This window comes from Thermobia domestica, chromosome 8, assembly GCF_964235325.1.
Source record: "Thermobia domestica chromosome 8, izTheDome1.hap1.1, whole genome shotgun sequence".
Taxonomy (NCBI): Eukaryota; Metazoa; Arthropoda; class Insecta; order Zygentoma; family Lepismatidae; genus Thermobia; species Thermobia domestica.
The window spans coordinates 136,238,781-136,256,098 of NC_137461.1; the positions used below are offsets into that span (position 1 = coordinate 136,238,781).

A 17,318-nucleotide genomic window follows, 5' to 3' on the forward strand; every position below is an offset into this window, starting at 1 on the left:
TACAACTGTATCAATGCAATCACATGCCAGGTGATAGAAAACCACAGACCTCTTACTCCATGTCGTATACTCTCATTTTTCGTATTTGTGCCTGTATGGGTAAATGAAATTGTGTTTTTTTCTTTCGGTGCAAAGAACGCAACATCACGTCTTAAAATAAGTAGTACAAACAACATACATGCAGCTATATTTATTTCTCTAGAAATAATAATGCGATTGTTCTGAAACTTGCGAGGTTTCTTAAGTATAAACCAAAGTTTTATATGGTGTCATTTTTGTATATTTCAAGGGCCAATGGTACGAAAATTTGGAAAAAAGGTATATTTTGAGAGAATTTCTCAGCCCCCCTCCCCTTGTCATGCAAAAAACTGTGGGTGATGGAGAAAAACGGATTGCACTTTTGAATTCAGCGACCAAAGTTCCTTTAGGATCAGATGTTTTCTTTCATGTGGCAAAAACCTTGTTTACTACTGAGCTATTGATTTATTGAATTGATTTAAATCTATATTCTGGCGCAATTCCCGCTTCCGTATCACTATATGAACAGTGACATGAGACAAAAAATCTACTTTTTAGGGAATTTCCCGAAAAATCCCTCTAGTATTTCCCTCTTATAAAAATGGCAAACATGGTGTATATATCATTGTAAAGTATGTTTCATTACAAATCCAATGAATTATAAACCTTGCTTATATTGTAATTTCCGTGGAAGTTACATGTTATTTTTCTGCACCTATTGTATATGGTAAAATGGACAGTACACATAGCATATGTTTATAGAAATATATTTATTTCTCAATGAAGAATGATGCGACTCAGATGAAACTTACAGGGTTTACTAAGTATAAATCAAGCTAACCTAGAATATAATTTGTATGTTTATATGCCTAAGGGTACCCGAGCTAGAGGTACAAAAATGAAGAAGGGAAATTTCCCGAAAATCCTTCTGTCACGTAACTGTGCGTGATAGAGAAAAACGGATTGCAGATTCGAATTCAGCGGCCAAAATTCCTGTATGATCAGGTGTTTTCTCTCATGTGGCAGAAAAAAAAGTTAAAATTTGTTGACTAGTGTAATGAATCCGAATACTATTTTTTGGGGCGTATTGTGGGTTACAGGTTTACTATGGAAACTAAAAACGTGGTTTCTAATTTGTTTTCCGATTGCACTTGTCAGTATTAACCTACACGTCACAGAAACAAGAAAAACAAAGTACACTAGAGCTAACTGGATTTGGTGACCACAATCCGAAATACTTTTTCTGTAGACTTTCTATTCCCCTAGAGAATTGCTGCCTTACATACAAACAGATAAAGGGAAATAATTCATGTCACCCATCACGGGCAAATAAATATATCTAGCAGTAAATAACAAGACTTATGTTTATAAATATTAATACTTTATTTGTGCATTCAACAACATATGTACAAAGATGTTAATGTACCGAAACTCGTCTTTTTTTGTTTACAGCTTGTTATAGATCAACGTTACTGGGGTTTCATGAATTCAACAACGTTAACATATATTCAACTATATTATTGACTTCTGCCAATAAACAAATACATCAATCAGAGAACAAAAGTACTACATGACACTAGTAGATCTCTTCTTCAACTTCTCTGCTTTCTACCTGTCATGACACATCTTCACTTCAAGTACGTCAAATTCTTCAACATATTTTTCGGAATAAACCAATAATTAAAACTTAGAAGTTAACACTTCTCTCATTTTAATGCAAGCACAGGGGGACAATATACAACAGTTAGAACTTTAATAGTGGCAAACTGCTTTGTACATGCACCATGAAACAGAAACAGTGCTTCTCGCCTATATCTAACATTAGTTTCTCTTTAATTTACCTAACATTTGTTCGATACCTAATTTCTCATAGTCAATGGACTCTCCTATCCAACTCTATAGACATGCGCCGTAACGAGAAGAACAAGAATCTCCTAAGTTCAAGGTGTGAAGTTCCGCACCCATGATGTTCTCGAAACAGAAACTGCAGAGTAGGATAAAGATTTAATGTGTCCGCAGTCTTACAGAACGACAGTATGATCACGGTTTTCGTGAGGCGTCCGGGGAATGTGCGTGCGTCACAAAACAGTGAGTAAACGCTTTTAAACGAAAACGCTAGTATCAGAAAGTGATGGGTACTGGAGCGTTGGTGGAAATGGATAGATGTCAGACAGTTCGTGAGTTAGCCCGAAATACAGGATTACCTCATACGACTGAGCTTCATATTCTAAAGAAACAGATCACTTTATTCGAACCATCAATAAAACAGATGCTGCTACAGGTATTACGATTTTTACATTACCGTAAACGAATTGTACAGAACGCTAGTGACTACATCTAAAGACAGGAAAAGTTTCACAGAAATATCTTTTTTGTATCCATTGTAAATAAATAGTTGCCATTATTAAAGTTCCCTTGCAACTAAATAGATGGTATTTTTAAACTCATAATATTTGACAACCTCATCCAGTGCGCTTAAGCGTTTTTTTTTTTTTTTTTTTTTTTTTTTTTTTAGATGATCAAATTCTATACAAGGTATCTATAATACGGCTACTGTGTATATTGTGTAGTATCAAGAACAAAATTGACATAGGATACAAGCTTTATTTAGAAAAAAAAAAATTAAAAATTAGGAAGAAACTAATTCGCTTTGCTGAATAGATAATGAAAAAAGTGGAGCTCAATCACTACTGGGACAAAGGATGGAAAACAAACTCCTATGTTTCTTTTGACATCATCTTACTACTGATGATATACAAAAACCTATAATTTTCATACGATATTTACTTCATAGATAGGTTTTCTTAAGGTAAAATCGAGCTGGTCTAACATCACGTGTAGGCCTTAATAATTCTTTATTTATTTATTTATTTTTATTTTCAACCTATCAAATTGTAAGTTTTTATTTTTTCGACCAAATAATTGAGATTAAATAAATTTCTGCTTTCATATTTGCTCACGCTAGTTCGGTACTACTTTCCCTACGAGACTGAAAATACATTTTTTTCCCTGGGTACACAAATTAAAATAGTTGTGAAGAAGAGGGAATGACAGAATCTCTATCCAAAATACCTGTCAAGAATTTTACTTTATGGAAATCTTACAAATCTTCAGTCAGGATGATCTGAGAAAAACCTGAATTACAAGAAAGATTTTCGCAATCATTAACGCAATTTGGTTACTTTAATCTTACATATACTTATCTAAGTTAATTATTAAGTTATCTAAGTTTCATAATTTACGAAGCACCCTATTTTTATTTTTATTGTGTAACTAGGATGATTCACCAATGTTTTATCTTGTCGTTGCGACTTAATGATCGAAAAATAACTAACTAGCAAAGCATTATTATTTCCTTCTCGTAATAATTTGAAAAGTAACACTATTAATTTTTGAAACCTCAGAAACATACGAAAATCTCATCTCTATGTATTTCTATTAAGTCTTAACATTACTAGGACTTTAAATTCCATGACTATCTTGCAAATATAGAGAACATATTTGTATGGTTCAAAGATTTCCACTTAACAAAAATTACAATAAATTCAGTAGAAAAGTACTTGTTTAGTAGGTCAATCTATTCTAATAGCTTAAAGTTGAATACTTTTCTTTGTAAGCATTCATCTACACGCATGATTTCATTTATTTCCATGATTTGTTTTCTCTGTCATGGAAAACTAATACATATGTCATACATCCTATTAACAAGTTTCTTCGATATGAACTTCATGTATTTATGAATCATGTATAAATATACGCATGATTCTAGGAAAACATGTGTAAAATGAAAACACGTCCTTGTGAGGACAATACTATCTAACCACTAAAGACTGGTAGAACTATTACCACATACAAAATCGCACATCAGACAAACTCCTTTACATTCTTAGTACACTAAATTTACGTTGTTTCTCCGATTTCTTCGGAACAAAAATATTTTCCTCTCACTACTTAATAGAATTTGACATACTTGAAGCACAAAAACTAATGTCATCTTTTATTCCCTGATCATATAGTATTCGCAATTCAACAAGTTTCATTATTTTCCAACGCACTAAACAGACAAAACATCTTTAGAAACCACTTTTTACCTTTCCTCATACTCACGAATACACATACATACACTTATCGTAATCAATTTACATACATTCATTCGGAAAAATAATAATAATCAATAAAAACTTCAATCTAGTAAGAATAATACCAATACCGTGTTTCAAATTCTACAAAAAATTGGAATAGGAAGAACTATACAGCTATTAGAAGTACATTTTTCAATTCAGAAAAATACTTTATCGAAGACAATATCTCATCAAAGAGACTATACGCACAACTGTTTAAATGAAGCTCGCGGGTTTAAACCTACAAGCCTTCGTATATATTTTCAACCACTAATTTCACTGAGCAAAAAATATTCTGCCTTCAATACAACTCGTTCGTTTTTGGCATATTCAACAATAATGTACATAAAAAAGGGAATGTTACGCAGCAGGTAAACAATTAACTACAAAAAATCATTTTAAATTTTGTATTATGTTCTTATTTTTTCATTTTATATATATATATATATATATATATATATATATATATATATATATATATATATATATATGGTAACCCTGTAAATATAAAACTATAGTCTGCAATTCACAAATACAAGCTTCTCTTAATATATATCTCTTATTATTTTTACGTCAATTAGGATACTTTATCATCATTGTTGCTTGAATCTGAAAGACTTTCAAAATAATAAAGCATAAGAAATGTTACAATTATTTCATATTTTACATTTGAGACAGAAAAGTTTAAATTTGTTTCTAATTACACATTCCAATCATCTGAATAAGGCCCACTCAACATAATAGACTTCATAGAAGTTGTTTAATTATTGTTATCAGAATAATATTCCTTTATACAAAATCTTGGCTTTTTACTCACATTTGTCTTTGACAGTTACCATTATCATATTTGTTTGATGAATCAGGTACAAGGCGCTTACGAATACTGCATTGGCCCTAGAAGACAGTAAAAATCGTATCATGAACAACCAAGTCTCAAATAAGTACGTAAGATCCTAAATATTTACATAATCAATTAGATAAAAATGAAATTGATCTTGTGGGTTATCGAATCACTGGAAAACGCCAGGACCGATCGAAATGAGTTTTTAAAATATAGTTATTACTCACTAAACTGTATCGAAATCAATCAATATTTGTGTCAACTCCATAGTTTTCGGGATCGCAAAGCACCCCTAATAGTGAGAGGCGCTGAGATGCACTTTAATCAAGCAACCCGTTAAAATACGTACAGAAAGGGGTTTCAAGTGGGTCAGCAACCTTCTCGCAGTAACCCCTGCCAACTATGATTGTTCTTGCATAACTACAGAGCATTTCAAACCAGAAGACTTTTTGTAAATGTAATCACCATATTGGATCCGCCATTTTGAATTTTGTAATTTTGACGTCAGATTCTGCATCAGCTGATCTAAACCCCCCCTGGCAGTATTTTTTTTTTCTAAAAACCCCTTGGCAGTATGTTTTCTTCTACATTAAATGATGTTTCTTTTCTTTGCTTGGACATCACCCCTACCGTTCAAAGGGTGGTTTCTACCCTTAAACCCCCACCATTGCCGAAATAATAGAAATGATGCGGTGAAATGATGGATGACGTGTAAAATTAATCGAGTGACCGATATTAGTGTCTAAGTTTTCGAGGTCGCTGAGATGAATAGTGATTATCTCGATGCCGTTCCAATTTAGTCCCAGTGAGAGGACAAGATTCATAGAACTCCTAGGGAGGGGAGGGGCGAAAAAAAAAAACAATCATACACGACCGATAGTCCATAGTTTTCAGGGTTGCTGAGATGAATAGAAACACTCCCCATGGCATTTAAATCCAAGTTTAGCCACTATCGGCATGCAGGTAAGGGGTAGAAAATAAAATGTCCTAAATAGACTGAAATAGTGATGTCGTCATTTCCTCTCCGTTACCATGGTGATCGCCATGTTTTTTTCTATACAAACGCGTGAAGCGAATGGTGTATTTTAAAGTCTAGTACAAACAAGGACAACGGCTGTAAATTTATTTATAATTATAAAATGTTTTAACGACTAATAAGGCTGGTGAGAAAGGGTACGGATTTAGAAAATGGAAATGCGTTTAGGAAACTACAAACAAAATCAAGGGAATTCATAACGAAAGACTAATATCTAAGGAACTTATTTCTAAAAGCGTCACATCTCTAAGTAATAAGATAGAAATTAAATAATTAATATGAACGTCATTATCATGTAATTCACCTTCAGAAGCAATTATACACAATATAAACTCCCTAACATGCAGATTGACAAGCTGTCGGCACAAGCAAAAGTAAAAATATACGATTTAAAAAAAGAAAAAGTATCTGTTAGAACAATGTTCATTCTATTGGGACATTTACTTCTCTTATATCCAGTCTTCATCATGGAAGTGCACAATATTAGTGCCTACAATATTATATATATATATATATATATATATATATATATATATATAAAGCCTTTGGAAATTTTCAATCCGGACCATCAGTGGATCGTAGGTGTCAGATCTTTCCTTATATTCTCTATCACTTTTTTTTTTTTTTTTTTTTTAATAGAAACAGTATAATAAGAAAACATCCAATTATGAATAGTTCAGCATATATGCTTAACAACTGTTAAACATTAATCCTGACCACGTATGCAATGTTATGAAACTTATATTAATGAATCAAAAATTTTCCAGAATTATTTGTTATCTGATTATATGAACAAGATGAGTACATTTGTTTTCTCTTTCTTTTTCTATATCTCTGTTTTTTTAGTTTCATTGATTAGAAATATTTAAAAACATAAATATTTCATTCAGTCTTATGTTCGCAATTCTGAAATTTTTCACCACTATTTTCGTTTTGCATTTAGGTAATTTAGGTATTTACGCTACTTGATGTTTAGAAAATAAAATGGCGATCACCATGGCAACGAAAAGGATGTGACGTCACACCATTTCAGTCTATTGCAAATTAGTGTCGGCTCCATAGTTTCGGAGTCAGGAATACGACTGACTCGTTTAAAAAGACTTTTAGAACATATTACAGACCTCAACCTGGGTTTTTATTAAGTCAATTTCATTAAAAAAAAAAGTGGGGGGAATAGGACATTTCAAAATTTATGCCTGAAGTAGAGTATCTTATGAATTTTTATCATTACACTTTCACTGAAATGTGTATCCTATATGAGATCCATGAACCTATTAGCGCCGTGCGAAGAAGGGTCAATTCAACTAATCTTATAAATAAAAGTGATCGCATAGTGGAAAAACGGTTGAACTGTCTGAAGTAAAGTTTTTAATATTCGTATCATCTACCTCGAAATGGATGTTTACAATGTTACTTTGATTACAACGCATATCCTAAGAGGGATAGAGGCGGATTCATAGTTTATGCCAAAAAATGGAGTATCTCATGATACCCTCAATTTCGGAAGATATAACTCGGTATATGAACTTCTCGTTAAAAATACGCGAGCCTATCGCAGAGATTTCGAAAACTTCTGCTTTTAAGGGGGCATTTCCCTGTTTAAAATTTACAATATTAATCATGCTTTGTTTGCTCGGAAACATCATATTGGCTGTACATTTAATTAAAAGTGATTCTAAACAAAATTCAATAATAATTACCAAACAATTATTAATTAATTATGCAATTTCATTGCTTTTTTCTCTGGAATCAATTACCGAAAAAAGTAAAACAAAAGTATGAGCTTTTTACATATTTCTCTTTGTCATGAAATATTATTGTAATAGATATTGTAATAGATATTTAATCAGAATTAGATAAAGATTGAAATATGCATTGCCAGCACTGCTGAAATCCAAGTGAGACACAAGCTTTTAGTTTTAGTTTTGTAGTTTTCGTAAAAATACTACGCTTTTTTCTGTGCACTGCATTTCAAGATAAAGCCTATATATTTGTCTTTAGGTTGGTACTATCTTTTTCTGGTATAGACATATGAATTTCAAAATCAACAATAAATTGTGACGCGACATGTAAAATGTCACTCTCTTGATGTATGCAGTGGCGCCACCCGATGTGGACGACGGTCGCTTGTGGAAGTTCATACGATCTTGTCAGTTTCCTTGCACTGTGAAGTTTGTGAGCTAACCACGGGAGAAACACGGGCTCAAACAGAAAGAGAAAACAATACTGTTTGACTGCTGATAAGATCAAAACTTGTTTCTTTCTTGTTAGTGAAGGCTTTTAAATTTCTTCTACACGCAATGTAAATATTGCCACTGCGCTCCAGAGTAAAGAATAAACTCGTCTTTCCCTTATTTGTTACTTAGCTGACAATAGTTTATATATAAAAATCAAATCAATTATTTACTCTGTTCTGATGGATGGTTAAATATAAAATAGTGGTATGCACAGATGCGGATATCTGCGCCGATATGTATAACTTTCTGTGCAGTGGATACAGTTTTACTAACTCTGTGCGGTTTGCGATCATTCCAGTTAGAAACTAGGTCAGTATCGTTCATATAACGAGTATCATTCACAGGTTAAATTTGAGCCAATAAAAACTACAAAATTATATTTATGTTAACCGACTTCAACAAAAGCGCCAAACAGTAGGAAATAATAAAAGTGCTAAAAGGTAGAAAATAATTCATTACCATTACCTATGAAAAATTTTAAAGTAGGTGCAAAGCGAAACCAATTAAAGCTTAACATTAGTTTGGATGCTAATTTTATGAGGCATTAATTTGACTTGGTACAGACTTCAAAAAATTTTTCATATAGATAATGGTAATGAATTATTTTCTACGTTTTAGTGCTTTTGTTGCGAAGTATATTGTTTTTTAACTGCCCTTTAGTGAGTTCTTGAAGTTTCTTTTATTCACATTTATTTAATTTTCCAGTTTTTCGATACCGCAATAGTTTAGTTAGATACCTAAATTGGTTCAATTCCATCTTGCTTATCGACTTATCAGCTACATATTTCTCCAAGATGAAAATTTAACCCATTTTAGGCTAGATGGGAATTTCCATCTTGCCTGAAATAGTGACAAGCAGGGTTGGCAAAAACCATGGTTTTTACTGAAAAAACAAAAAAAAAAAACAGATTTTTGGTTTAAACCCGGTTTTTTGGAGTTTAAACCCGTTTTTTTTTTTTTTTTTTTGTTTAAATCCGTTTCTTGGTTTAAACTTTTTTTTTGTTTAAACCAAGTTTTTTTGGTTTAAATAATTTGCACTATGTATTTATATTACATATGCACTGAAACAAGTTTGTTTAGCCTTGGTGTTATTATGCAACAACCGGGTTATGCTGAAAGGGGTCACATAAGCTTAAATCGGAATCCAAACCGCTTCTCGTCTTACATCCGAGAGAAATTGTTCTCCATTTGGACTCGAAACCGGGACTAATTGGATACAAATGCGATACGTCTGCCGACTCACTCACGAAGGATTCCTGATAAAAAAATACGTTGTACTAATCTTTACATAATTGTTAATATAACTGTCAAGAGTCATTTCAGAAGGACAAAAAGATAAACAGCTGCACAAATGAAACCATTATACAGAATTACATATGGACAATTTCAAAATACTGCAGAGTACAGAAGAACTAATTTAGCTCAAGTTAGTTCACTACAACTTTTATTAGTCCAAGTTATAGAAATACGACGACTTAATTTGCATATCAGTAAGAAAAGTGAATAAAGATACAAATTATTTGAGTCCACTTTGGCTCTGACTCATTTATACGTAAATAGGTACAAAAGGTTCTTCTAATTTCAATAAATGCCTCTCGTGGAGTTTGTATGATCCCCTCCACCCCTCAAAAAAAATATGACATTTCAATGAATTTTATAAAAAGTAATTATTAAACGAAACCATATTTAAAATTTTCCTTTTATTCCAATTGCATATTAATATTGATTAACAATATTAATTAACCATAAAAAAATTACAAAAGAAACATTCATAAACTTATATATAAAAAACATATATTATTCATATTATATTCAAGTTGTTCTTGTAGTATAATTTCTTTGAGTAATGAATTGGGACTTCAGGTCTGAATATAATATGAATAATATACGCGAGTGAAACTGAAAACCCACAAATGTGTGTTTAACAAGATTTTACGAAAATTTACACTTTTATCAACATTTTTCGTTTTTTTGGTTTAATTTTTTTTAAACCAGCTGGTTTAAACCAGCCAACCCTGGTGACAAGAGAATTTCTATACTCATGAGGGATTTCTTTCTCCAGATTAATAACCATCAACACTACGAAATTCTGAAATTATAAACACATTTGAAAGGAAAACAAAATTATTTATTTTTCTCTGTTAAAGATCCTGCATCGGCTAATAATAATAATTAACAAATCAACCCGGATATATATTTGTTTCAACACTGTACCTATTATAAGATACTCGTATTTAAACGTACGAACTTTTGTTAATTGAAACGCTTTCTGAGAATTCTACTACCTCCAATTTGCAATCATCATTGTTACAATACCTCTCTAGTTTTAGCCAAACTCGACACGAACTTTTAACCTTAATTTTCTTATATAAAACTATAAAGCTACTTACCAAGTCATGAGTATGTAATGATAGCCAATATTTAGAGATAATCAACAAGCAAAGCTCTATATATATATATATAGACGTGTTCAAATTATTAGACTCAACATTCAGTTTCTGAATATTTTACTGTTCTTACAATATTACGTAAGAAAATACGTGCGAACTTTGTCCAAATTACTACTTTGTAACTCTGTCCAAATTTCTAGTGGGTGTGGCATATGCTTTTCAATATCAATGAAACAAATGCGTACGTAACATTTAAATATAATTACCATAAAATGTGTATATCCAAACTGAGAACAAAAAATAAGTGGTATACTTACAAGAAAATTCTCTCTCACACAAAGATTAATATTTCTTATGAAATCCCTTATTCTTTATTAAGTCTTTAATCCTTTGTGGCATCCTATGTACGAGTTTAGCACATTTTGCCTTCAGCATCGTGATACCACAAATTGTTGATCTCCTTGATCAATTGAAGTTTGGTTCTAATGTGTTTCTTCTCTAGCTTTTCTTTCATTAAGCTCCAAAAGTTTTCAATCGGTATATCAGAACTAGTGCCTGGTCACGAAAGAACACTAATTTCGTTGTCCTCGAAGAATTTTGTCACAGCTTTGGCCCGGTGGTATGGGAAAAAATGAAATGAAATCATTGTTTTACGTCCCACGATTATGTCGGTTAGGCTAAAAGAGACGGTGATGATGAGTAATGAATGAAATGGTGGAATGAAGAAAGTGGGAGGAAACGGGAGAACACCGAGAAAACCCACGCACACGGTGTTTGTCCACCACAAAGTTCACTTGGGGGTACGGATCGAACCCGGGACCCCCAGCACCAGAGGTGAACGCTCTATCACTGAGCCACCGCCCCCCTCCTCCGGGTGGTATGGGGTTCCATCATGCATAAAGATGAATTGTACGTCATCAAACCACACCGAAGTCTGGGAAAGCAGTTCTTCTTGAAGAACTTATAGGTATTAGTCGTGCTTCATTATCCTCTCTACTATATGGTGCCTTCCATTTCAACTCAGGCAAAAAAATAAAAAATTGTACCATCACCATCTCAGATATTGTTGAAACTATTTTTTTTTACAGCAACTAGACATGTTTTTAAGAGACCCATATTTTTTGTTTTGTCGAAAAAAATTTTCCGACAAGTAATGGGCCATCAAAGACGGGGAGTACAATTTATGAATTGTAGAAGACGGAAAATGGTCAACTTCGGAGCCACACCATTCGGCTATGGAGACAGGTAGAGTTTTAATTCTTGTTGTGGTATGTACATAGGGATATAAATAAACTATATTTTATTATAGTTTGGTTTGCGCATGCGTATCTTTTTGTACATAAATTAACAAATGAACGTCAATTTATCTGAAAAGTCGAAGTTTGCGAATTTTTTTTCGAGCACTTCCGGTTCGAATTTTAAAATTCTGTTTTCACGGTTGGTAAGACCTAGCTACCCGCTTTCCGAAAAAAAATTTGTATCGCTTCTGTGTGCAACTGTTTTGTCGCAAAAAATTCGAGTAATTGTAAAAATTTCAAAAATCACCATTTTTGGGCGCCATTTTCTCGAAAACACCATCTTTTAAAATTCTGAAATTTTGTCAGATGGTTTAACTTTACATGAATAATAAACACACCAAATACCATTCTCGACCAATGCTTCATGAATTAACTGCAGCCTTTTAAAGTTAGCGAAGTTTCGTTAACTTTGATGTCACAGTTAGCAACACTGGGAACAATAAAAGTGCAATGATTTGATGATGTTTGTGGTTCACATTCATTAAATGAAGAATAAAAGGTTTTCTTCACTGCTTTTTTTTTTATTTATTTTGATCAAGAAGGCTCTCTGAAATAGTAAAATGAGCCTCCCCCTACTCCTCCGTTTTCTTAAACCGAAATAATCTGAAGTGGAAATTACGATTACGAAACGCACAAATTTCAAGTTTACTTACTTAAAATGGTCTTGGGAAACAAAATTTCACTGATTTTTTATTATTATTATTATTTTTTTTTTTTTTTTTTTTTTTTTTTTTTTTTTTTTTTTACATGGACCAATCAGTTGCTTGGTTGGTGTCTTCTTCGTTAATAGCATGTAACCGTGCAGGTGCTCCAATAGGTGTTGGCTCACTCACAACTCGTCCAGGAGTGGATCTAGGGGTAAGAAACTTTTTTATTTTATATATAAATAAAACCGATCTCAGAGTTTGGAGCTCTTAAAAGTACCTCTAAGTAGCAGTATTACCCCCCTCCCCTTCCAGAAGTCCGTCCTGGATCCGCCCCTGCGTAGCACATTGTCGATAGTCACAAATGCTGAAGGTCCATGTAGAATTATAAACAGCACTTCAACTTCACGTAATTCATGATTTATTCATAATATTTCTGCTACGCACCATTGGTTATCATACATATATGTATGTAACAAAAGTTCCTTTTTGCAGATTTCTTAAATCTACACTTTGAATTGCAGAAGTTCGATTTTGGGGAAAGCATGAAGTTAGTTCATGGTATCCCGTTACTGCCATAAAACCTTCGTCATTTTCCGAAAGCCAAAGATGACTTCGTTGAATACCAGTTACCGGTCGCATACTTTCCCTTTTTTTCTTCCGGAAGTCGTCGAATTCAGTTCCAGGCAACAAAACGAAAGTAATACCCGGAGTTTGTACTTGCACTATACTCACGATTTTTTCTGCGGTTTTAGTGGGGGCGCGGTGGCTCAGTGGTAGAGCGTTCACCTCCGGTGCTTGGGGTCCCTGGTTCGATCCCAGATCGCGCCGTGTGGGCTTTGTGGTGGACAAACACCGTGTTTGTGGGTTTTCTCGGGGTTATACCGTTTCCTCCCATTTCTCTGCATTCCACCATTTCATTCATTTCTCATAATCACCGTCTTCTTTAGCCTAACCGGCATAGCGTGGGACGTAAAACTTAAAGATTTCATTTTATTTATTTTGTTCTTCTGCGATTTTAATACTGTGTATCTGTTTTTGCTTAAGGTTATGCCGCGTTGCCACATTCTTTACATCTCCCCCCTCAATACTGTCGCAGAGACCCTTGCATGGCCGGTTTCACTGCAAAACCACTGCTTTATCGGACCTGTCTCCATCTTGAACATCTGAAAGCGATTTTTAAAATGGGATACAGCACCATCAGAAATCACTGACACGGTTTGGTAAATTGCAGACACTTATTTTCACGTATTCAAACCTTTTTCTATAAAATATGTTTTCGCTTTTCTTCGAGTATTTTTAGAATCTTGTCTATGGCTATGAGTACATGAGCCGAATCGTATGTTTTATCGTCGTTTATTACAACAAAACTGTCAGATGTTTCATATTCCGGTGATAACTCTGAATTTCCCTTTGCAGAATAACAGTCCAGTTTTCAGCGAAGTCCAAATGAAGTAAAATAGAATTTGTATCTTGAAATTTTATACGGTGCTTTTCGGTAGCAATTAATTCTCTTTGGATTTTCTGCATGTAGTCATGAATTACAATTCTTACAGTTAAACCAGCAATGTACGATACGAAAACAGAAAGTGGCACAGTTTTTTAACGATATTATTGTTTTCCCATATGGCATACGTAACACTTTCATTTTCATCAGGATCAATAATTAAAGACTCCACACTTATTCCTTCCACTCCAGGACATTCACCACATTGTTGAAGAGAACAGTTGTCATTTTCTACGGATCATACTACTAAAGGAAATAGGTCACTCATGACAGCTTCAATACAGGCTGTACCTTTGATTTGTAGCAACGCAGTAGCAGCTAAGTAGCAACGCAGTAGCAGCTAACTTAAAATTTGCACAATACACACACACACATACACACTTCCCTCGCAGGTTGCGGACTGACCCACTTTAGTCGAATACTGTAAAATTCCGAGTGACCCATTCTTATGTTGGATTGTTCTGTTTAAAAAGTCAGTAAATTTCTTTGGAACACGTAAGAAAATGTTTCGATTTTTTGTCCTTTTTCGATCACTGTAATGACATCGCACTTAATTGAGACTTTGTCTGGAGCATTTCAAATCATCACTAATGTAATAGTTCAGACTTTTGGTAGATCATCAGGATTTGTTGGATGGCCATTTCCGGTAAACTTAAAATTTGTGTGTTTCGTAATCGTAATTTCCACCTCAGATTATTTCGGTTCAAGAAAACGGAGGAGTAGGGGGAGGCTCATTTTACTATTTCAGAGAGTTTTCTTGATCAAAATAATGATAAAAACGATCAAGAAAACCTTTTGTTCTTCATTTAATGAATGTGAACCACAAACATAATCAAATCATTGCACTTTTATTGTTCCCAGTGTTGCTAACTGTGACATCAAAGTTAACGAAACTTCCCTAACTTTAAAAGGCTGCAGTTAATTCATGAGGCATTGGTCGAGAATGATATTTGGTGTGTTTATTATTTATGTAAAGTTGAACCATCTGACAAAATTTCAGAATTTTAAAAGATGTTGTTTTCGAGAAAATGGCGCCCAAAAATGGCGATTTTTGAAATTTTTACAATATCTTGAATTTTTTGCGGCAAAACGGTTGCACACAGAAGCGATACATTTTATTTTTTTTTTTTTTCGGAAAGCGGGTAACCAGGTCTTACTAACCGTGAAAACATAATTTTAAAATTCGAATCGGAGGTGCTCGAAAAAAATTCGCAAACTTCGACTTTTCAGATAAATTGACGTTCATTTGTTAATTTATGTACAAAAAGATACACATGCGCAAACCAAACTATAATAAAATATAGTTTATTTATATCCCTATGTACATACCACAACAAGAATTGTAACTCTACCTGTCTCCATAGCCGAATGGTGTGGCTCCGAAGTTGACCATTTTCCATGTCTTCAATTCATAAATTGTACTCCCCGTCTTTGATGGCCGATTACTTGGCGGGAAAATTTTTTTCGACAAAACAAAAAAATATGGGTCTCTTAAAAACATGTCTACTTGCTACAAAAAGAGTTCTGAGATGGTGATGGTACGTGCTCTGCCTGAATTGAAATGGAAGGCATCATATACAGTCTTCCAGGCTCGAAGACAGAGATCACACCCCAGACCATGACTGAAGTAGGATGCTTCACGGTTTATTAAAGACATTCTATCTTGAATTCCTCCCAGGTCAACGTCGCACATATTGTGAACATTCATCAGACACAAAGGTACATAATTCATCACTGAAATACACTATTCTCCAATCGTCAGCAGTCCAATATTCTATGCCTCGTGCTCATTCGAGGCGCTTCTTTGCCATAATTAGAGTAGACTCTAATTTTTGTTTTCTTTCTTGACCGTGTGCTTTTATTCCCTCGGCACAAAGAGTCCTTCGAACACTTTTAGGCCAAATGTCTACGTCATACTCACCCATTTTTATGCGTAAGTTTATTAGAAGTTGCACTTCTGTTTCCCAGAGCCAATCTTTTTAGTTTTGTGATACCTGTTAGCGATAGCTTTGGTTTTCGCCCACACTTCTCAACCCTATTTTGGCTCTTGTTCACTTCAACAGAGATTCTACTCACAGATTTTTGTTCTATCCCAATTCTACTAGCAATGTATTGCCGTGTATATCTTATTTCCACCAGAAGAATTTTGTTAACTTCCATTTTACGCGGAGAAAGATCTTTTGCTTTTCCCATTATGCTGCAATTACAGGACTACACAGAATAAAAGATTGATACACGAAACACGTCGATCATTTTAAACTGGCCCATTCGAACTGTTGAACGCTTTGAATGTCGTTAACTTCTTACGACAGCAACCACAACACTTCACAACTTGTTGATGAGAACCACAACAGCTATCTACAACTGAAACACCACTTTCAGAATTTCCCCCTCTCACTAATACTAAATGCTGTTCAACGGTGATATCACCACTTCAACTGTACAGTAAACAAAAGAAGGATCCTATATTTGTTGGTTTAACCATTACATTAAATGTTCTAAAACTCTAAAATTAGGACTCCTACATTAATTTTGCATTTTTCGAGCATGAGTCTAATAATCTGAACACGTCTGTATATTATTATTATTATTATTATTATTATTATTTACTGTGTTAAAGGAGACAAAAAGAAAAGCGTCCCTTTGATATTAAATCTATTTCAAGAAACACACAAACTGAGTTTCTAGAGAACCAACAAAACATTTACCACAAATAAAAGAAATTTACTTACTGTCCTTCTTTGAAGTATTCCTTTAACGTGTTACTGAAGCGTTTGGAAAATTTAACAAACTCCCTTTTCCGCTGCTCTAAAGCTTGCTTCCCAGTTGAACCTGGGATAAAACCAGCTACTTCATTAACCGCATCAAGCAACTTCTTTATGGCACTAGCAATCTCCCTAGGAAAATACAGTAATATTAGTTACAATGTACTTAATCAATTGGAAGAAAATTTTAATTGTTTCTCTAAATATCCCTATTCATTATATATATATATATATATATATATATATATATATATATATATATATATATAGTACCCACAGTTTACAACAAATTAATTACTTACCAGAAAATAATGAAAATATTATCACACAACAGTAAAAAAATAAACTAAAAGAACTTTCGCTGAAGTTTCATGAAATAGATATTGCTCGGTTAAAAAAAAAAAGACACAAAAAAGCAAAGTACAGAAAAGTACGTAGCTTGTTCTCTCCTCAACTCTTCA

At 33.5% G+C, this 17,318-nt stretch overlaps 1 protein-coding gene across 1 annotated transcript in view; it reads right to left on the reverse strand.

Moving 5' to 3' along the window:
* Nucleotides 1-1,377: 1,377 nt before the first annotated feature.
* Nucleotides 1,378-17,318, reverse strand: part of Ccm3 (programmed cell death protein 10 Ccm3) — a 44,489-nt gene continuing 28,548 nt past the window's right edge. The window contains exons 4-5 of the mRNA XM_081769025.1: nt 16,825-16,989; nt 1,378-5,033 (exon numbers count right to left, since the gene is read on the reverse strand). Of these exons, the coding sequence (XP_081625151.1) occupies nt 4,949-5,033; nt 16,825-16,989 (250 nt within the window). The 3' untranslated portion in view covers nt 1,378-4,948. The remainder of the gene's footprint in view (nt 5,034-16,824; nt 16,990-17,318) is intronic.